The 21,157-nt window shown below is 49.6% G+C and overlaps 1 protein-coding gene across 1 annotated transcript in view; it reads right to left on the bottom strand.

Moving 5' to 3' along the window:
* LOXHD1 (lipoxygenase homology domains 1) overlaps nt 1-21,157 on the bottom strand; it is a 149,195-nt gene that overhangs the window by 38,579 nt on the left and 89,459 nt on the right. The window contains exons 21-28 of the mRNA XM_034995710.1: nt 20,455-20,588; nt 15,189-15,355; nt 14,076-14,180; nt 11,459-11,587; nt 10,214-10,378; nt 6,230-6,411; nt 2,371-2,487; nt 1,259-1,421 (exon numbers count right to left, since the gene is read on the bottom strand). Of these exons, the coding sequence (XP_034851601.1) occupies nt 1,259-1,421; nt 2,371-2,487; nt 6,230-6,411; nt 10,214-10,378; nt 11,459-11,587; nt 14,076-14,180; nt 15,189-15,355; nt 20,455-20,588 (1,162 nt within the window). The remainder of the gene's footprint in view (nt 1-1,258; nt 1,422-2,370; nt 2,488-6,229; nt 6,412-10,213; nt 10,379-11,458; nt 11,588-14,075; nt 14,181-15,188; nt 15,356-20,454; nt 20,589-21,157) is intronic.

The raw sequence follows: 21,157 nt of genomic DNA, 5'->3' as shown, positions 1-21,157 counted from the left end.
GTGGAAAGATGTTTCCCTAGAAACATCGCCAGGCAGGAGTGGGTTTGTGGCATGTTATTAATACAGAACAGCCCAAGTGGGCCGCTGGGACAGCTTTCTGGGGTGTCCTCTGGGATCCAAGTAGAAAAGGGAATGTTCCCCCTAGACTTAATAGCAAAGGGATTTGGGTAGGGGAAGGCACATTACGGAGGCGACACTTGTTTTTATCTCTAAGCAAGTGGCAACCGAGATGAAGGAAAATGTTAGAGCTATAGCTGGTTTACACCCCCCGGTTCCATATGGGGCCTGGAATCTTGGATTTTACTCTCTTTTTTTTCCAAGAAGGGATGCAACACAACAAATGGGAGTTGGATCTCCAAGCTCTCAGAGCATCTCTGATCTGTGCAGACTGCCCCCTATGGAGGGATCCATGGTATTCTTTCGTGTATCATCAGTGGTGGAAAGCCTGTTTTTTGCAAGTGAATTTGACTTTTGGCACAACTAAAGCTCATTCAGGGCTGACTGAATAACCTGAGGATTGATGGGACAATGGCATTGCTGGTCAAAAAAGAGGTGTGACTGTCCCCATGGTCCAGGAGGAAAGCACACACGCAACGTAAAAAGAAAGGAGAAGAGAAGGCTGAGGACAGAGTGTGAGGAATACCACTTGGCATGAGAGAGGAAAACAGCACTCAGCCCCAGGCAGAGCAATAAGAAGAGAAGAGAATGGTCCACAAGCAAAGGGAAAAGCGCACGGAGGGTGTGGTCAGGCTGATGCAGATCCTGCAGAGAACCCCGCGTGAGGAACGGGCATAGGTAACTACACTTAGAGAAAAGAAAGCCATGGCCCTGGATGTTCTGAGACTGCACCCAAGCCCTGTGCAAAGCTCCAGCTACACACGAGTCTGGGATGCTTCTTGGTTCAAACATAGTAGAGACAGTTGGATCCTGCGGGAGCAGAGAGGACCGAGCCCTGCAGAGGAGTAGCTGAGTCAGCGAAGAAGAGGGAGGCCCCCAAGGACCAGGAGAATCCAGGCACTGGAGAACATGCACGTGGGTACGGTGTGTCCCGCTGTCAGGCCAGGGAAGGACAGCCTGCCGTTTATCAGCTGTGTGAACATGGGCAGGTTAGGCCCCCACTATGGGCCTCAGGTGCCCCCTCTATTGACTGGAGTTAATAACAGACCCTGCGTCCTAGGTGCAAACACTCGGCCTGGCACGAGGCAGGTACCCGACAAGGGGTGGGGGGCTGCTGCTGTGAGGAGGGTGCCACACTTACTGTCCAGAGGTTCCTCTACTTCCTTGTAGACTTGTCTTAAGGACCCATCTCTCATGTATTTCTCAGTGAAGATGTCATAAGGGACCAGTTCTCGAATGGTCTTCTTGTCGTCCTCTGATGTGGCAAGCCATCGATCACAAGGGAAAGTCAAGGTCTCTGTGCCCTGGGGTGAGGAGGCAAGAGGAAAATTAGTCCTTTGTGTGGACCCTTCCGACTTCAGTGGTTCATCAGCACGTCAACACTCATGGGGACCAAGGACAAGGGTCATGGAGCCCCGCAGATAATGCAAAAGCTGCAGCAGAGGCCAGGCTCTGCCCCAATTCCAGCAGATTCAGTCTTACTCAAGGACTTCAACAACCGCATCAGGGGTTGGCTCTTGAAGGCAGGGTCCCCCAGGGTCACTTAAAAATAGATATCGGAACCCCATCCCACAGACTCAGATTCTGTGGGTAAGAGGAGGGGCTCAGTATTTTAAAATTACTCTCAAATCACTCAACCCCAGCCACTCCTGAGACCTGCCTTCCATGTTTAGAATTCTGTGGCTTCAGAATGTTTGCCAAGTTGTTCCACTGGATTTCTTTCTGTGAGTTGACCTTGAGCAGCAGGAAGGGCATGCTTGGTCACTCACTAGCAGTGTGGTCCTGGGGGTGGGGAGCAGAGATAGGGTGGCCCAGACCCTCCTCCTTGACCCCCTACGTGAGGTTCTAAAAGATTCTGCCTTGGACCTGAGCTGGTTCCTACACTTTGAGTAAACTGGGTGAACTGTCCTCAGATTTTACCTCAACTTAATAAGGCTGCGGGTTCTTTTTCTTTTCTTTTGTTTTTTAAAGACTTATTTTTATTTATTTGAGAGAGAGAGCATGAGCGAGCAGGGGTAGGGGCAGAGGGAGAAAGAGAATCTCAAGCAGACTCCCTGCTGAGCGTGGAGCCTGACAAGGGGCTCGATCTCACAACCCTGAGATCATGACCTGAGCTGAAATCAGGAGTCTGATGCTTAGCTGACTGAGCCACCCAGGCACCCCTAAGGCTGCAGTTTCTTATCAGGAGTCAGCCTTGAATCTCTTCTGGAAAGCGGCAAAAGAAATAGCAGGACAGATGAGTCAGGAACTCACATCTTTATCTGGGAGGAGCCTGCGGATGTCCACGTGGGAGCAGTGCCACCCAGGATTTATGCCCGTATTGTCATGGCCAATCCGAATTTTCTCAATGACTTCTCCCACGTCTTCTAACTGTGGAAAGGAGAAAAGGCACCAGGTGGGAACTGAAAGGTCCAGGAGAGTACAACCTCAGCAATATCCTGCCTCCCTAGGGCATCTGCTCTTGAGTCCCTTTGAATGTCCAGGGGCCACTTTCTCCCACCATGTCCCCCCTGTCCGGCTGAGCTAGCACCTACTCTCCTCTACGCATGCCATGCTCAGGCTTCCCTTCTTCTCTCCCCACTTAAAACCAGCCTAGACTCCAGAACTCAGTTCAATCAACCTCTGGGACACTGTCCCCCCTTTTCATGGTGGAGCCCACCTCTCTGTCTTCCATTACTTACCATTGTGGCAGCTCATTCCTGGCTTGAGAACCGACCTGGGTATCAGAAGATGAGTTCTGGTTCCGCCAATGCCCTGTCTTGCCAGCCTGACCTTCTTCTTGGCCCCTAAGTGCCCCTCTATCTCCAACCACCCCTCTTCTATATCCCTCAAATTCGTCCCTCAAACTTGACATTCTCTTGCCACAGGGCCTTTGCACAGGCTCCCCCTGCCCCTCCACTTTCTTCTTCTTTACCTAAACCTCAACTTCACCATTCAGGTCTCAGATCAAGGATCGCTTTCTCAGGGAAGCCTTCTTGACCACCTCAAAGAAGTCAAATCTCTTTATGACAGGCACTTAATAGCATCCCATGGCACCCCTGCCCCCTGCCCCAGCACTTTTGCAACCTCTCTGCAGAGCTGGCCGCCTGGCTGGCAGGGGCAAGTTCTCGGTGCTAGGAGACAGCAGTCAGCTGTGGGTTAGGTGGGTGAGGCCTGTGATGAGTGAATGGCATCTGAATGATAGATGAAGCCATTCATCAAATGCAAAGCCTCTAGAACCACAGACGGAAGTGACCTCTGAATGAAACGGAATAGCTTCCAACTCCTGGGTTCCTTCTTCCCCGCACACCCACCACAGTGGGCAGCCAAGGGCAGGCCCATCAGCACTGCTTGAGGAACGTCCCCCCACTCCCATCCCCACCCTCAGCCTTCCCAGTTGGACCTACGACCCATATAACCTGAGGCAAGGCACTTGACCTTCCAGGCTTCAACTTGCTTCTCAATAAAATGGGGAAGAACAAGTCTTACTCAACGGAAGGCAGAGGCATGGGCAGGGTAGTCCCCTGAGGTCACGTCAAGGTCTAAGATCCCAGCCATGGTTCTTTCTGTCAACTAATCTCTCCTTCCAGGTGACCAGCATGGCACCACATTGCTGGAATGGCCCCTTCTGGAGCACTGGTCCCTTCCCCGCTCCCTACCAGCCAGCTCACCCTCGCTTCACCACAGAAGTGCTGTCCCCTGTGAGCCCCCGAGGGGCAGTCTGATCACTAAACACAGATTGGTGACCTCAGGCTGACATTAGTGCTCTGGACATTTTTAATGATGTCCCATTCCCTCATAGTGGGAGAGGCACAGAAGCTATGGAGGAAACCCTCTGCCCACAGAATGTCCACCTGTGGACACTGAGCTGTTGGCTGCATTGAGGACTAAAGATTCACCTGGGTCTCCCTCTACCCAGGGGCCTCTTCTCCTCCTTCCCCATCCCATCTCTGAAGTTTGAGATGTGTGGACCTGGGCTTCAGTGATACTTCTGGAGCCTGAATCATCCAGCCACTTGGTCAGGCATGCCATGTCATGTGGCCGTCTCGGCAGTGACCCTCAGTGAGCAAGGAGGCCACTAGGGGACAGCTAGCCACAGATGGTGGGCCTCAGGGAGAGACTCGGAATCAGAGGAAACCCTAGTATTCTCCCAAGAGGTGAAGAGCTAAGCAGAGAAGGTCTTGGAATTGAACTGCTTGAGTCTAAATCTTGGCTCTGCCCTTTGTTAATTATGATGTCCTGAGCAAGTTTCCTAACCCTGCCAGTTCAGCTGGAAGAAGCAGTAATCATACCACCAGTTCTGGGGATGGTGATGAGGACGCCACGCTCAGAACAGGGCAGGCACAAGGAAAGTGTAGAATAAATATTAGTTATGATTGCTATTTTCCTAGCCATTCCCTGTGTCTTAGGACAAAGCCACAGAGAGAGGGAGTGGCTTGCTCGTGAGTTTGTGTCTGAGCCAGAACCGGAACCAGAACGTGGGGTCATGTGCCTGTGATCCGGTGCTCTATGTCTCACCTGAAGATCGGTCAGAAAAGAGACATGGAGAGACAGGGACACAAAGCTTTTTCAATTGTTTCCAAACTCTCACGCTCCCCCAGCAGCCAGAGAGATTTGAAAAGGAAAAAGAAAAAACCTAGCAACAAATTACCGTCAAATTATAGCTGCCGATTAGCGGGCATTTCATTGATAAATCTCCATGGAATTCATGCTGAGGTGTAATCCCAGCCCCCCACTGACATACCATGCCATCCTGGGCGGATGAGCTGCTGCTGTGTGTGGATGAATGAATCACCCTTGAATTTTCCTTGTTAAAGATGCCACCAAGGTGACGACCTTCCCACAGTGCTGACTGCTCCCAGAGAAGGTGGGGGATGGAGCAGGGAGTCCCCCAGTATGGATACTGGCCGGGGAAGAAGGAAGGGGTTCTGGACTTTGTTTCCCATCAGAAGATAAGGGGCACTTCTCCAAAGGTCCCCACTATCTGCAGAGTCCAGGCTCCTGAGACATCCAGCTCTTTTCCTTCAGAGCTGTCCCCTCTAAGTCTTGCTTCAGCCAGTCCTCTGCCCATCATGTCACTCTCCCGCTGTCCATCTGGCCAAACCTCATACCACATGCTGTGTTTATTTCCACCTCTGGCCCTTGGCCACAATGTTCCCCTTGCTAGGAACGCCTCCCCTTCTTGTCCCTGCTTATAGTCGCATTCAGCCCAGCTCAAAGTCATCACCTCCAGGGAGCCTTCTTCTTTCTCTGAGTACCCATCCCATGCTCAATCAATCCCTTACTTGCCCTCATCACCAAGGGCTAGTGTCCAGGGGCTAAGAGCACATATTCTGAGCCAGTTCTCCTGGGTTTGAATCCTGCTTCCACTACACCCTAGCTGTGTGAATTTATGCAAGCTACTCAACACCCCGTCCTCAGTTTCCCCATCTTTAAGCAGGGATAACTACAGCACAGACTTGCCATGGGGGTTAAGTGAGTTAACGGATAAAGCCCTATGGCGGTGCCTTCTTACCCAAAGGATCAGTTATTCTAAGGATGACCAGACTCTCTCATTAGCCTTATATGGAGGTTCGGGGTTCTCCAGCTGGACTGCAAGCCCCTTACAGGCAGAGTCTGGGTCCTCCCCTTCTCTTGTCTCTCCCACCCAACCCAGCACACAATGGAGTGCACAGGGGAGACACTCAGCTGAAGTGCACAGGATGCCCAGGTGCTGTGATCTACACCTATAGTAAACATGGAACAAGCAAGCCCCCAGGCCAGAAGGGGAGCTGGGCCACATACGGGCTGTCTGGAAGCCTGGCTCTCCCCAGGGCTACATGTGTGTTGTTGCTAGCACTGGAGTTGGCCCCAGTGGAACCGGAATTGTGCCTCTATCTTCCCCAAGCCCTGTCCACTCATTGTCACCTTAGATCCTGATACTAGTCCCGGTGGGGCAGGTGAGGTGCCCCGTCCTCCTGGTGACTCAGATGTACTGAGTGAGGCCCAGTGAGGCTGGATGAACCACCTGGCTTCCTTACCAACAGCAGCCCATTAGGGTGCCTCTGGACGCACGGCTCTTCCACCCCCCATCTTCTGGTGCCCCCCCACCTCCCAGTGCTGGCTCCCCCGGCAGCCTGCGGAGCCCGCATACCTCCATAATGAAGCGGGAGGCTGACTTCCTCTCAAAGAACAGCTTCTGCTCTCTCTTGTTAGTGCACAGGTACTTCTGCTGGGTGCACACTGCGTCACAGCCATAGATGACGATGAAGATGTTGGCGTCCGTCCCGGCGCCGAAGACGTCGCTGGTGTACAGGGTGATCTCATAAGGGACAACTGAGGGCGGACAGAGGGTGAAGTCAGAGGGGAGGTGAGAACAGAAAACAGACGTGGACAAGATCAAGTTCTTCACCGGCACCACCGCCCCGGGGCCCCGTCACGGGGAGCTGCTGCCCAGGGACCTGGATCTTCTTCACATGGTTGCTTAGCAACTGCAGGTGCAGGGGGAGAGGGGAGGCAGTGTCCTGTCACACCTAGTGCCCACAGTAAGCCCCTGTCACCTCAGACCAGGGTCTCTGTGCCTCTCCCATCACAGAGCTAGTCCAGCAGTTTGGCTGAAAGCCTGGGCTCTACCTTGGCTTTCTGTGTGACCTGGGCAAGTCACTTAGGAGCCTCAGTTTCCTCTTCTGTAAAGTGTCCTCACCATGGTCCTTAGCTGTAGAGACTATAAACAGGAGGGTTATATCTCAGGGGGCAACGGACCAATCGGATCAGCGGTTTACAGGGTGAGAAACATTTCTCTTCTTGCCCTCATTTGCTCCATGCTGGCCTGCCCTCCCAAGCCCTCCATAACACACCTGGCCCTTGTTGGGTTGGATGCTGGGGTGGGGGGTGACCTTGTGGACTCCTTAAAAGGGAGGCCGACTCATCAGTACTGTCGGCAAGTGGCTTCCTGTTGGGTGGCTGTCAGCATGGGTAGAGTCCAGCATTGCCCACTGGGTGCTGAGGACCCTTCACCTCAGAAACTCTTTGGGTGCTTATTAAACATACAGATTCCCAACCTCTCTTCAGATTCTCCATGGGATGGGTTCTAGTGATCTAAATATTTAACTCAGACTTTACACCGGAGCTTGAGACCAGCAGTTTAAGAGTGTGTGGCTAATTACAGATTGAGATCCATTAGCAGGTTGTAAAATAAATTTCTTGGGTAGTCACCAGGATTTTTAAAAATATATGGAATTAAATAGAATTGAATAAAAAAATATCATCTATGTGGGCATCACACATAGTAAGAGTAAACATTTTTTGTGACACTTATTTGTTGCATATGTATATAAAAGTGTATATATATATGTATACATATATATATACACACACCCTAAGTCACAATAATAAAAAAAATATTAAAAACCCAGAAAAACAGTGTAAGTAAAAATCCACCCTATCCTGTGGTCTCAAGCTCAAAAGGGATCACATTAAAAGTCACCTTCTCATAGGTGGCCCTAACCTTCTCCAACTTCGCTCCAAAGCAAATGAATTTTCTTTTCATTGGTTTATTACAACGGTCACTCTGTGGTCGAACTGCAGTTGTAAGACCTATAGGAATGGTACTTGCCATTCGTTGAGCACTCGCCCTGGCCAGACTCTCTACTGAGCGTTCTACCTTCCTCACCTACCGCCTTCACAATGACCTGTGGAGGAGGTATCATTATACTTTAGAGATGAGGAAAGCAAGCAAGGCTCAGAGAGGTAAAGTAACTTGCCCCAGGTCATATGGCTGCTCAGAGGCAGAACTCTAACTTGAGCCCCGGCTTGTCTGACCCCTAAATCCTATGTGGTCAACCTCTAGGGGTGCTGTTGTCCTGAACTGGAGGTGAGTACTGCTCCTACCCTACAAGTGCCAGGGCCTTTGGCCTAGGGAGGTGACCGCAGTCCCCACAGTGGCCTGGACAGGGCCGTCACCAAGGTTAAGGAAAAACACAGGCCATCGCAATAATGGAGGCAACTTCCTTGGCGTCCTCTTGGGTGTGTCCATGGTCTAAGGCCCAGGAGGCCTTGAGCAGAGAAGATTGCAATGGACTTGAGCTTTCCTGAGACTAGCTGGCAGTGGGAGAAGCCCTGGAAATATCTACGCAGAAAGAGCCCACCGTTCGTCCCTCATCGCTCTAGGCCTGGCCTCCGATGTGTTCCCTGGTCTCTAGTTCTGCCTCTGCCATTGAGGAGCTGTGTGTCCTTGGGCAAATGGATGTACTTCTCTGGGCCTTTTTCTTTGTCTATAAAATGAGAGGGCTTAACAGAATTTGGTTTTCAGATGGTTTAACTGAAATTAATTTTCAGTGGAATATTTTTGTGCAATTCTTAAAAATACCTTTAGGAAGAATGTTCAGGAAAAAAAAAAACTTGACTTTTTAAAGCCGAGGAGCTACTGTGGATGGCATGAACTGGGGAGCTGTTCCCTCTCATCGTTTCCCTTCCCCCACCAGCGGCCCTGAGACACCCTCCCCCGCCCTGGCTTTGATACCAGCAATTCTCAGATCACAGGCTTAAGGCTGAGGTGCCTCTCAGCCCTAACGTGGCATGATTCTGACCTTTAAGGCTTCACGCTATGTGGTGCCTATAAGTTCAGACCATCACAATGGTCCCTTTCCTAATGGACCACCTTTCCTGTGCAGGCAGCACATTTCAGTCGGTCCGGAAGCAGAGCCATCTTGCTCTGTTCTTCTGGATTCACGTGTATTGGGCAGCCTTGATGAACTGCCAAATCTAGTTCTAAGCCTTCTAGGCCTGAGAATGACACCTGGCCACCACTCCTGGGCCTGAGAATGACACCTGGCCACCACTCCAAAGCTCCCCAGCTCCTGGAGCTTCCTGGCTTTGGGCCCTCAAGACCTTTCCCAAACAAGAAAACAGGTTCTGAGCAGCAGATCCTCCCCTCTGGGCACCTGCCTGGTGAAAACCGCCCTTTGAAGGTGCCTGCATCGCTCTCCAGTCCGAAAGGCAAACCTCTACTTCATTTTATTGATTACTTGATTGATGGATGGATAAATGTGAGTCTAAGACCAAGGGCAAATGGGCTTGCTTTTGTATCAGGCTAGAACTGAATATACTCAAGGTCAGGCCATACAGATCAGAGCAAGGCCCGTCCGAGGGCATGAAGAGAGAAATGGCTACTTGTGTCAGGAAGTGTCCAGCCCAGCACTGCTGTCAGGTCAGTGTGTCTGTCCCAGACCGGAGGCGGCTCCTGGGGGCAGTGGCTAGAGCCAGGGTTTGCTTTGTATATGCAGAGATTTTACTGGAGGGAAATGTCACTTTCTTTTGGGCTTTTGACCAGAAAATAGCTTGATGGATCAGGTCTTTTCCAGTTGAATTGCTTTAGGCAAAAAAAAAAAAATAAATAAAATAAAATAAATCACTGATTCATACTGTGTAATTGTGAGCTGTTTGGGGAAATCTTTTGGTATAGCTAATTATTTGGTTAGGAAAAAAACTGTATTCTGTGGGTTTGGTTCTGATGTTAGCATATTCAGGCAGATTTTTATAGTTTGGTTGATTCCAGCTTGATTCCCAGCACCTAGTATGTACCAAACATGCAAATAAACATTGAATACATACTTTCTGATAACACTGGAAAGGAAATGTCAGAACTTGACCAAATTGTTCCCCTTCCTCCTTTCCTTTAGCTGGTAAAAGGAATTACATTGATCATCTTTTCAAGTTCTTTTTTCCCCCCAGTCAGGATAAAATCTGATAGCGGTGATTTCTTTGTCCTATTACTGACTAGACTGAAGATGGGTGATGGGGCTGGCTGATAATGACCTCTCACAGTTTAGACTTTTATCTTTCTTCCCTTTGGGGTCTTACAAGGAAACCGAGCCCCAGAGAGGTCAGGCTCTCTGCCTGTTGTCACCAGCTGGTTTGGGGTGGAGCCTGGACTAAGTCCCATATTTCCATACCCTGGATCCAAGATGCTGCCCACAGCCCACAAAGGGCCCAGGGAATTTGGGAGAGGAGCGAGAGACCCAAATCTCCAAGGTGGGGCCTGGCCCAGGTCAGGGCTGGAGGAGGGGCTGGGGCCAAGTTGGAGTGGTGGGCGACGGGGTGTGGGAGGAGGGCCAGCCTTGCCGCACGCGCTTCCTACATGGTGTGTACAGCCTCGTCTGCAGCTCTGCGTGGAAGAGGTCCCTGACGATGGCTCCATCGTCCTCATTCTTCGCCAGCCAGCGGCCACAGGGGAATGTCATGCACTTTCCAAGAGATGGGGCATCCACCTCTACCCAGTCTACAAACCAGCCTGGAGCCTTGCCTGGAGAGAAGGAGACACAGAACCCACCAAGGAGCTCCACACACATGGGTCACTGTGGGCAAGGTCAGGGACTCCAAACTTTCTCCCCCGCCCCATGGTTGACTTGTATGGCTGTACCACGCACAAGCCATTCCTGTCGCCGACAGCTTTGCTAGAATGACTCCTGTTCAGATGTACACCCAGCTGAAGGCTGAAGCTGGGTCACACTCCAGGCTGCTGTCAGTGAAATTAGCAAGAGCACAGGAGCCTGGAGAAGAGGTGACAGGTGACAGCAAGCACACTGTCCAGGGTGGAAGACACTCTAAAGAGGGAGCTCAGAGATGCCAGAGAGAGCCTGTGTTAACAAGGATTTCATAATTCCACCCAGCGGCAAGGATGACAGTCTGAGCTCCCTGGCTTCCGGTTGGGGTGCATGTAGGGAAGGGAAATTTGTGAAGGACTGATGGTCTTCCCTGGAAAGATAAGTGATTGGGCTTAAAGAGGAAGTGGGAGCTGAGCAGAGAACTCTGTCTCTCCATCCCAGGGGCCAGCAAGAGTGCCTCCTTCCTTAGGCTTAAAATACTTAGTGAAAAGACCAAGAAAACAAGTCCCACTTTACTAAGAGAGACCAAATTTTGGCTGTAGTGTCACTGGGTTCTGGGAAGAACTGACTAGATCAGTAGTTCTCAAAGCAGAGTCCAGCAGCCTCAGCATCATGTGTGAGAAATATAAATGCTCGGGCCCCACCCTAGACCTACTGAATCAACGCCTGTGTGGGTGAGGCCCAGAAATCTATGTTTAACAAACCCGCAAGGTGGCTCTGTTGCTCACTGAAGTCAGAGAACCACTGAGCTAGACTGGGGATTCTCAAATGTGGCCATACAAAGAAATAACTGATGGTAGGGGTTTGGGGAAATCACTGGGGTCCAGGCCCCACCTCAGGGGCCAATTAGACCAGAATCTCTGTGTGCAGCCAGGGACTGAGGAAGGGACTGAGGAAGCTGTGTCACCATGGAAGGCAGATGACATCCAAGTTTCCTGCACATTCTTTCCCAGACACCCACAGGGACCTGTAAGGACAGAGGGGGAGGGAAGCCAGACCTGTGTTATCATGACCAATCCTGACTTTCCACAGATCTCCCAGGTCCAGCGTCTCCACTGTGAAGATTTCGATGCTGTCCCTTTCAAACTTGTCGCTGTTGGTCTTGGAGGATTTCAGGAGGGTCATTCCTGCCAACCAAATGGTCCCCACATGACTGGCTGGGCCTGAGACCTTCAAATCTAGTCTGACTGCCCCTTTTAGTCCCTCCTCATAATGACCAAATTTTTCTGACTTTCACAAAATTTAGACCTTGCAAGTACTATCCAACAGGCACCTTTGCATATTTAGTGCATATTTAGCAAGTGGGGGGTGGTGTCTTTTTATTGAGCTTTGTAATTAATCTTCAAGGTATGTATTTTTATTTCCAGTTTGTACCTAAAGAACAGGAGACACACCAAGAGGTCTTATTCAAGACCCCAGGAGAGAGTGGTGGGGCCCTAAGTCAGTGTCAGCTCTGTTTCCACACTCCTCATGTTTCTCTACATGGGGAGGAAGCCAGTGACAAAACCACCCTCCCCATGCTCCCTGGGGCATCAGGGACATCCTTGAACAGAAGGAGAAAGCTGGCAGAAGTCATAGAGAACAGACCAGTCACTGTTTGGACTGGGAGGCCCTTCACTATGGTTTCAAAAGGTAAACAGAGTGATGCCTCCAGGAAGGTCCCAGGAAATGGTAGAGTTTTGGAAAGGCCTAGAGCAAGAATGACCAAAGGATCCGGCACCATTACCTAAGGAGAGGACACTGAAGGGAAGATGATTCATATGGCTTCCAAATACTTCTAGGGTGGTAGACATAGCAATGAGGACAGGAGAGAGGACCGGGGGCTCTCTGCCCCCTGGAGTGCAATAGGACTGACTTAGTAAGATTTAGGAAGAATCTCTAAAAGAACCAAAGTTCACAATCCAGGTAGACAAGTCACCTCATGTGGAGATTTTTTTTTTTTTAAAGATTTATTTATTTATTTGAGAGAGAGAGAGAAAGGGAGAGAGAGTGCAAGTGGGGGAAGGGGCAGTGGGGGAGAGAGTCTCCAGCAGACTCCCTGCTGAGTGTGGAGCCCAACGCGGACTCAACCGCAGACCCTGAAATCATGACCTGAGCCGAAATTAACAGTTGGATGCTAACCAACTGAGCCATGCAGGCGCCCCTCACATGGAGATTTTTAAGAAAAAGGAAACTGTCTTTCTCCAATAGGGCTGGTTGCATGTAATCTGTCAAGTGTGTGAGGCATGCAAGAATACACAACAGGAAAAGGTCAGTCTCTTCCATAAACAGTGCTGAGAAAACTGGAATTAATGTGGACACTTATCTTCCACCATACACAAAAGTCAACTCAAAATGGATTACAGATTTAAACATAAGACTTGAAACTGTAAAACTCATAGAAGAAAACAGGAGAAAAGCTTCATGACATCGGTCTTCACAATGATTTCATGGATATGACATCAAAAGCATTAGGCAACAAAAGTAAAACAAGTGGGATTGAATCAAACTAAAAAGTTGCTGCACAACAAAGGAAACAATCAACAGAATGAAAAAGCAACTTACAGAATGGGAGAAAATATTTGCAAACTGTATTCTGATAAGGGTTTCATTACCACAATATCCTACAATTCAATAACAAAGAGCTAATAACCCCATTTTTAAAAATGCGCTAAGGACTTAAATGGACATTTCTCCAAAGAAGACATACAAATGGCCAACAGTATATGAACAAAATGTTCATTGTCACCAAGCTTCAGGGAAATGCAAATCAGAACCACAACGAGATCTCATCTCACACCTATCAGGATGGCTACCATCAAAAATCAAAAGACAGCAATTGGTGAGGATGTGAAGAAACTGGAACCCTCGTACACAGTTGGTGGGAATGCAAAATGGTGTAGTTGCTATGGAAAATAGTACGAAAGAGCCTAAAAAAATTAAAAATAGAACTACCATATGATCCAGCAATCCCACTTCTGGGTATATATCCAAAAGAATTGAAATCAGGATCTGGAAAAGATATTAGCACTCCTGTGTTCATCACAGCACTATTAACAATAGCTAAGATGTGGAAAAAACCTAACTGTCCATTAACTGATGAGCAGATAGAAAAAACTGTGATATATCCATATAATGGAATACTATTCGGCCTTAAAAAAGAAGGAAGTTCTCCAATATGCAACAATGTGGATGGTCCTTGAGGACATTACACTGAGTGAAATAAGCCAGGCACAGAAAGACAACTATAGCATGATCCCTCTTACACAAAGTATCCAAAATAGTCAAATTCATAAAATCAAAGACTGGAATGGTGGTTACCAGGAGCTGGGGAGAGGAGAAGATGGGGAGTTATTAATCAACAAGCGTACTTTCAGTTTAGTAAGATTAATGAGCTCCAGAGATCTGCTGTACAACCTCTATCTATAGTCAACAGTGATGCATTATACATTTAAAATTTGTTAAGAGGATAGATCTCATGTTAAGTGTTCTTCCCACAGTAAAATAAAGTAAAACAATAAAGGGGAATTCTTGCAAAACAGGCGTGACCAGGATTTCCTTGGAAAGTTCTGCTGACTCTCCTTATCTCCTAGGGGAGGAATGTGGGTGAGCCTCGGCCCTGCATTGCTTACTTACCAGTGTTGTCTTGTGTGCCAAAGAGTGTGATGAAGACATTGGCATCTGTGCCCGCGTTCTTCTTGTCCCCAGTTTTTACGGTCACTGAGAATGTGGTAGATTTGTCTGCCGGGAGAGGAGTGTGGAGAAGTGAGTGGTAGGTTGCCCCTCCCACGGAGGGAGGAGGGAGAAAAAATACTGAGTACGTATCTACATTCATGTTGACCATTTCTATGAATTGCTTTACTTGCAGCATGTGTTGTTCTGCAGTTGCCTTTAGTCTGGAAACTTCCTCAAGGCAGAGGTGAGGTCTCCCCCACCTCCAGGTCACACAGGAAGCTCTCAGTCAACAGAGGTGTAGGATGCTTAGGGGAGAGGGGCTCATCAGCCAGGAGCCTGGTCTGACTTCTCCAGGTTGGGAGGAGTTTTAGGGATGCAAGTTTCAAGGAAGGGAAGCATCTTAGAATTCTTGAAAGTTCATTCTTTCCCTTGACAAAAATGTATTGAGAGCTTATAATGTGCCTGGAGGGGAGGACACAAAACTAAATCAGAGCTAGCTACAACTATTCTATTCTATTCTATTCTATTCTATTCTATTCTATTCTATTCTATTCTATTCTATTCTATTCTATCCTATTCTATTTTTTTTTTTTTAAGATTTTATTTATTTATTTGACAGAGAGAGACACAGCGAAAGAGGGAACATAAGCAGGGGGAGTGGGGGAGGGAGAAGCAGGCTTCCCGCCGAGCAGGGAGCCCGATGTGGGACTCGATCCCAGGATCCTGGGATCATGACCTGAGCCGAAGGCAGACGCTTAACGACTGAGCCACCCAGGCGCCCTATTCTATTCTATTCTAATTCTAATTCTATTCTATCCTATCCAATCCCATTTCACTCCATTCCTGACAGTAACTCCGTGCTAAGCCATGTACTTTACACCGAGCCTTATGCTAGACATGTGGGAACATGTCACCTCCCCACTCTTGCCAAGGAGGAATGAGAAGGCAGTAATGGACACTGCCAGAGGAGGAGTTGCCCAGAGCCCACAGGGAAAGGGAAGATGGAGACCGAGGATGGGGGAGAGGCAGAAGGGAAGGATGCTGGAGGGAAGAACCAGCTCTAGTTTAGGAAACCTTTCTGCTCCAGGGCCAGGTTGTTGAGGGGGTTGCTGTCACCCCCTCCCCCACCCTCCTCATCCTGGCTTGGCAGCACATAGGACTCGTCCACTGGCAGTAGCTCCCGGGACAGCTGGCCATCATCCTCCTCCACAGCCAGCCAGCGTTGGCATGGAAAGTAGTACCTGTGGGGTGGGGAATAAGATAAGGTTGGGGACGTCTCTTTGGAAAGGTTTCATGACGGAGCAGTCCTGGGTGGCAAACTGAGAGGCCCTCAGGGGCCCAGACACTCCCCTGTCTGCCCCCCTCCCAAAAGCATGGCCCTCCCATCCTACCTAGCCTAGGGATTACCCTTGGGGCAGTCACTTGCCTGGAGCAGACAACAGATATGAGGACAAGGTTTGAAGATACCCCATTGAAAATGGCTGTGTAACAGTGCCTGGAGCGTATCAACCCCCCCCCCTTGGGGTTGTGTTGGAGGTATCTAGAAGAAGAGCTTTCAGGGACTATACCAGAATGAATCTGGTAGCCAAAGCTACTTTGGCAGAGAATATTGTACACAGTAGGTGTTCAATACCTAAGGGATGAATAAATGGATTTTAATGGAATGATACCCAATTACGCTTCTGGAAGGTACAGAGAGTGTGGCTAAGGAGCAGGCACAGCAGAAAGCTGGCAGCATCTAGGGAAGGGAGGTCCAAGTTGGACTCCTCAGGACTGAAGCCGAGCCCGTGAAATGGAGACACCTAGATAAAGAGAAGGGGGGTGGGCAGGGATCACAGAGGTAGCAACATGGGGTAATTAAGGACTCACCTCTGGAGCCATACTGGGTTTGAATCCTGGCTCTGTCACTTAACAGTCCTGTGACCTTGAGCAAGTTTCTTTACCTCTCTGTGTTAGGGTTGCCAGATTTAGCCAATAAAATCACAGGACTCCTAGTTAAATTTGAATTTCAGAGAAGCAATGAATAATATTTTAGCAGAAGTATGTCCTATCCAATATTTGGGGCATACTTCACTAACACATTATTCACTGCTTCTCTGGAATTCAATAACTGGCCATTCTGTATTTTATCTGGTAACCACACGCTGTGCTTCAGTTTACCATTCTGTAAAATGAGGATCGTATTGCTTATTTCAAAGTTGTCACGAGGATTATGTGAGTTAAACATTTTAAAGTGCTCATAAAAACGTCTGGCTCTTGGTAAGAATTTGCTAATACTATTGCTGTTCTTATTCTTATTATTGTACTTCCCTTTGGTTCTCCTCTGCCCATGTGTGCGATCTCTGGAGCCTGTGGGCTGGACAGCTCCCCTTCGGCGCCCAAACTCCCAGAACAGCTCGGAGGGTCGGGGAATACAGCCAGCCCATCTGTAAACTGGGGCCATTCCACCCCATCTCCACCCCTTCCTGCCAGTCTGGATGCTCAAGTCTGGAGTCTGGAGAGGAGGAAGCAGTGTGGGCTGAGGGTCTCACCTCTGTCGGAGCCCCATGTTCCCCAATAGACATTATAGACTCCCAAGGCCAACATGCTAGCGGAACAGAACCTGAGACCACTACCTCAGCCCATGGGCTCACACCGGGTACAGAGGGGCAATTCTGTGTTCATGGACATGGATTCAAAGGGTGGAAGAGCTCGACCAAGGGTGATAGAGACTAAATTGCAGTTAAATTAGTGTTTAAGTGAAAAATGCATATTGTTCCACGTCCCAGTCTTTAAATTATGAACGGGAAAGTTACATTTTTATTCAACCAATTAACCTATGAATAATAGGTTTTAGCTCTAAATTAGGGCCAATTAAAGGAGAGACAGAAATAAAGGAGTGGGGTTGGAGCAGAGGCAGAGACAATGAGAGTGGGAAGCTGGAGCAGAACAAGGACAGAGGGAGAAGGAGACACAAAGGAGTGAGAGACTGATCCTGGGAGAGAGAAACAAGTCAGACAGACGGAAGGGGTAAGGCACAAACCCGCCCACACCTGCCAAGCACGTGCAAGTGCAGGGACCCAGAGGCTGGCTTTCACGGAGTGCCCTTCCCACTGCCCCTGAGATTCTGCACTGGGACCTTGAAGCCCCTCAGCACCACCACCGGCTGCAGGAGCCCCTCGGCCCGGCTTCTGTGCCTCCCACATCATGCCCACCGTTCAGCAGATTGAGCGCCCTTTGTTCCAAGCCCCAAACATCAAGGTTTGTGAAGGCCCATCTGAAATGCCGCCTCAGACCGAGGAGCGCCCCGACAACCCCCACCGCAAAGCCCCCCTCTCCCTGAACCCCCTCGGCAGTTGGGGGCGCCACCCTGAGACGCTCTGCCTTGCAGCCCCCATGGCCCCATGAGCTCCTTCACAATCCTGCACACGCCCGTTCCTGCCTCGCTGTGTGGCTGCTTTTACAGGCTGCCCGGCTGGATCCGCACTGCCAAGGCAGAGGAGCCAGTGTCGCCTTCTGCTGGGGGCCAGGAGCGGCACTGGGCCCTCACACGGGTCATCTCAGTTAGTCCTCATCACAACTTTGTGAGGGAGTTTTATTACGCCCATTGCAGGGATGGGAGAACTGAGGCTCAGAGGCCCCCTCACCGTCAAGCGTGGAAGAGACAGGAATTGGACCTAAAACATCTGCCTCCTAGACCATCACAGTTTCCGGCTCTTCAAGGGCAGAGTCGGAATCAGCCACCTGACCCTCAGCACTTCGCATGCCATGTGTTTGCTGAATGAATCAATGAATCAATACATCACACGTAATTTTTATTCGTTAGTTGACTTAGTATTTGTGGTATGTCTATTGTGCACAGGCCCTCTTCTAGATACTGGGGAGGACACTGTGGGGAACAAAACAGATGAAGTCATTAGCTTAGGCAGGGACCTTATATTCAGTTATGGGGAGAGGAACGATGATGAGATACTGCATTTGAGGGGCGCCTGGGTGGCTCAGATGGTTAAGCGTCTGCCTTCGGCTCAGGTCATGATCTCAGGGTCCTGGGATTGGGCCCTGCATTGAGCTTCCTGCTCAGTGGGGAGTCTGCTTCTCCCCTCTGCTTGTGCACTCTTTTTCTCTCTCAAATGAATAATGAATAAATAAAGTATTAAAAAAAATACTACAGTTGATGGTAGGTCAAATGATACGTGAGGTGGAGAAAAAGAAACAGAGGAAAAGAAATAAAAGTTCCAAAGGGGGTTGGGACCTTGATGAGCAGGTGACACCTGAGCAGAGACCTCACCTAGAGAAAGTATGAGAGTGAGTCATTGTGGGAAGGAGTACCAGGGAGAGGGGACAGCATATGCAAAGGCCCTGAGGTGGGATCATGACCATCAGGTTCAAGGAACAGCAAGGAGTAAGCAAGATGGAGATCAGGACCAAGAGTTAAGGAGGGGGCATGGGGCAGGCCACTGGAAGTGCTCTGGCTCTTACTCAGAGTGAATGGGAGCCTCTGTAGGTTATTAAGCAGAGGAGGAACACGTCTCTGCGGGCTGGACTGCCATAGACACAGGAGGGCCGCAGTGCAGCAGAGGGACCAGGCAGGAGCCTTTGACCAGGGCTGGAGAAGATGGAGAGAAGGAGTCGGACTCACACCACCAAAACAGGATGGCGATGGAGGGAGAGGAGATGAGGAAGCCAGGAGTGGAGGAGGGAAGAAAAAGAGAGACAGAGGTAAGAAGATGAGTAAAGAGAAGATACCATTCACCAGAGTGATAAAAATACAAAATATTTGGGCATAAACTTAATAAGACTAGAAAATTGTGTAGCATTGCTGGGATACTAGAAGGAACAGTTGGATAAATGGAAATGCATACCTAGGGGCAGCACTTAATATTCTAAATATATAATTCTCCACACATACATTTAATGGCATAACAATCAAAATTCCAACAGGATTTTTTTTTCAAATCAATGTGTTGATTTGAAAAGGTAAGAAAAGCTAATATTTTTTAAAGAATAATGGAATAGGAGAGTAATATGCTGAGTGAACTAAGTCTTATCAGAGAAAGACAATTACCCTATGGTTTCACTCATATGTGGGATATAAGAAACAGGGCAGAGGATGGTGGGGGAAGGGAAGGAAAACTGAATCAGAGAGGGAGACAAACCATGAGACTCTTAACTATGGGAAACAAACTGAGGGTTGCTGGAGGGGGGTGGGTGGGGGATGGGGTAACTGGGTGACAGGCAGGGTAGAGGTGGGAGATGGGGTGAGCCCCAACACCCGCTGCCCTGCACAGAGGAGGACCCAAGAACAGGGCATGCTCCAAGAGATACCAGATCACAGGCCAAGAAGTGAAGTCAACACATACTGGGTGCCCACTATATTCCAGGCACTGGCAGGCCCTCAGCAGAGCCATAACCCACTCAGGATCTTGCCTGCTTTCCTCTCTATCTCCTTCCACACCTCCCTACCACACCTCGGGCCTTCTTTCATGTCTATTGTCCCCTGGCCCCTTTTGCTCAAGAGGCAATGGGGCGTAATGGTGGAAACACACCAGATTCATCATTGATGATCTGGAGTTCTGGTCTTGGCTCTGGCATGAATTGGCTCTAGGGCTGTGGCTTCACTTCCCTGGGGCATGATTCCCTCACTTCTCAGGGGGACAATGTCCCCTTCCCAACGTAGCTCCTGGTGGTCGCTGGGAATCTGGAACAGCGGCCTGCAAACTATGGCCTGGTGGCCAAATCTCGCCTGCTCACCTGTTTATGTACATCCCAGAAGCTAAGCATGAATTTTACATTTTTAAATGGTTGAAAAAATCTAAGGAACAGTATTACTTTGTGACATGTGAAAATTACATGAAATTCAAGTTTCAGTGTTCATGAATCCAGTTTTACTGGAACACAGCCACATCCATCCAGTTAGGTATCACCTATGGCTGCCTCCCTGTTGCAAAGGCAAATAGATTACTGAGACAGAGACCAAATGGTCCCAAAACCTAAGATATTTATTCTCTGGCCTTTACAGAAAAAGTCTGCTTACTCCTGGTCTAGAACATTAAAACAATGGCACCGGAAGCCACTTTGTATGAGGAGGGACAGATGGGTGACTAAGTCCGGGTATGGAGAATGGCAGAGACAGGAAACGTGACCTTCTGAACTGATGGATCTCAAGAACTAGAGGGAAGGACCTACCAGACTGTCCCCTGACAGGGCAGTAGCTCCCCAGGGGGCTGCCCAGTAAGAAGGAAGAGAGGGGGGAGGCAATGCCCACCCAGCTGCCCCACCCCTACCCTTAGCCCTTTTTCCAGGATTGTCTCAGAGGCAGCCATGGCCGTCCCCCCCATCCCCCGCCCCAAGCCCCACTCACGTGATCTCGTTGTTCATGTCCGTGATGTCTATTCTGTCCAGGAACCAGCCTGGTCTGCTGCCTGAGTTGTCATGGCGAATCCGGATCTTGGTCAGAGCCCCCAGGTCAATAGCATAGATGGTGAAGGTGTCAGTCTGGGAAGGGCCAGGGAAGCACTAAGAGGGATGGCGCCCCCCTCAGCACCCCCCCCACACACACACGGTACCTCCACCACACACACGGTCTGGCCATCAGCCTCACCTTCCCAGGACCTAGGGCAGCCTGAGGCCAGCTCGGGGGAAAATGCAGCCGGCTGACTGGTGGATGGTCTGCACTGTCGTATTTTTACCCTGCCCCCACCAGGGGTCTTCTCACTCTCGCTGTGTCCCAAAGGGTGGAGGGAGGAGGGAGAGGGCCATGAAGGTGACTGAGGGGCAGAGGAGAAGGCAGGTTGGCCGGCCGCCCGCATTTGTGTTATGGGATGTGTACGTGTGTGTGTGTGTGTGTAGGGCCATTGTTGGGTGTGTGCTGAAACCCCGAGCTAAGTGTGCACCTGTGTGCATAAACCCCTTCAACCACACATTTTGATTAAGCACCTGGGATGAGCCGAAGTGCAAATCCAAAGTGATTTACAGAAACAGGAGACTTGCCCTTGCTCAGCACATAGGTGGGAAGACAATGTGTACAACATGAGTGTGTGTACATGCCCTGCAGGAGGCGGGCA

The sequence above is a fragment of the Mirounga leonina genome, unplaced genomic scaffold, assembly GCF_011800145.1.
Source record: "Mirounga leonina isolate KUSES-001 unplaced genomic scaffold, KU_Mleo_1.0 Mir_93, whole genome shotgun sequence".
In the NCBI taxonomy this organism is placed as follows: domain Eukaryota; kingdom Metazoa; phylum Chordata; class Mammalia; order Carnivora; family Phocidae; genus Mirounga; species Mirounga leonina.
The sequence above is the reverse complement of the archived record's forward strand: the minus strand, read 5'-3'. Positions and strand labels throughout refer to the sequence as shown.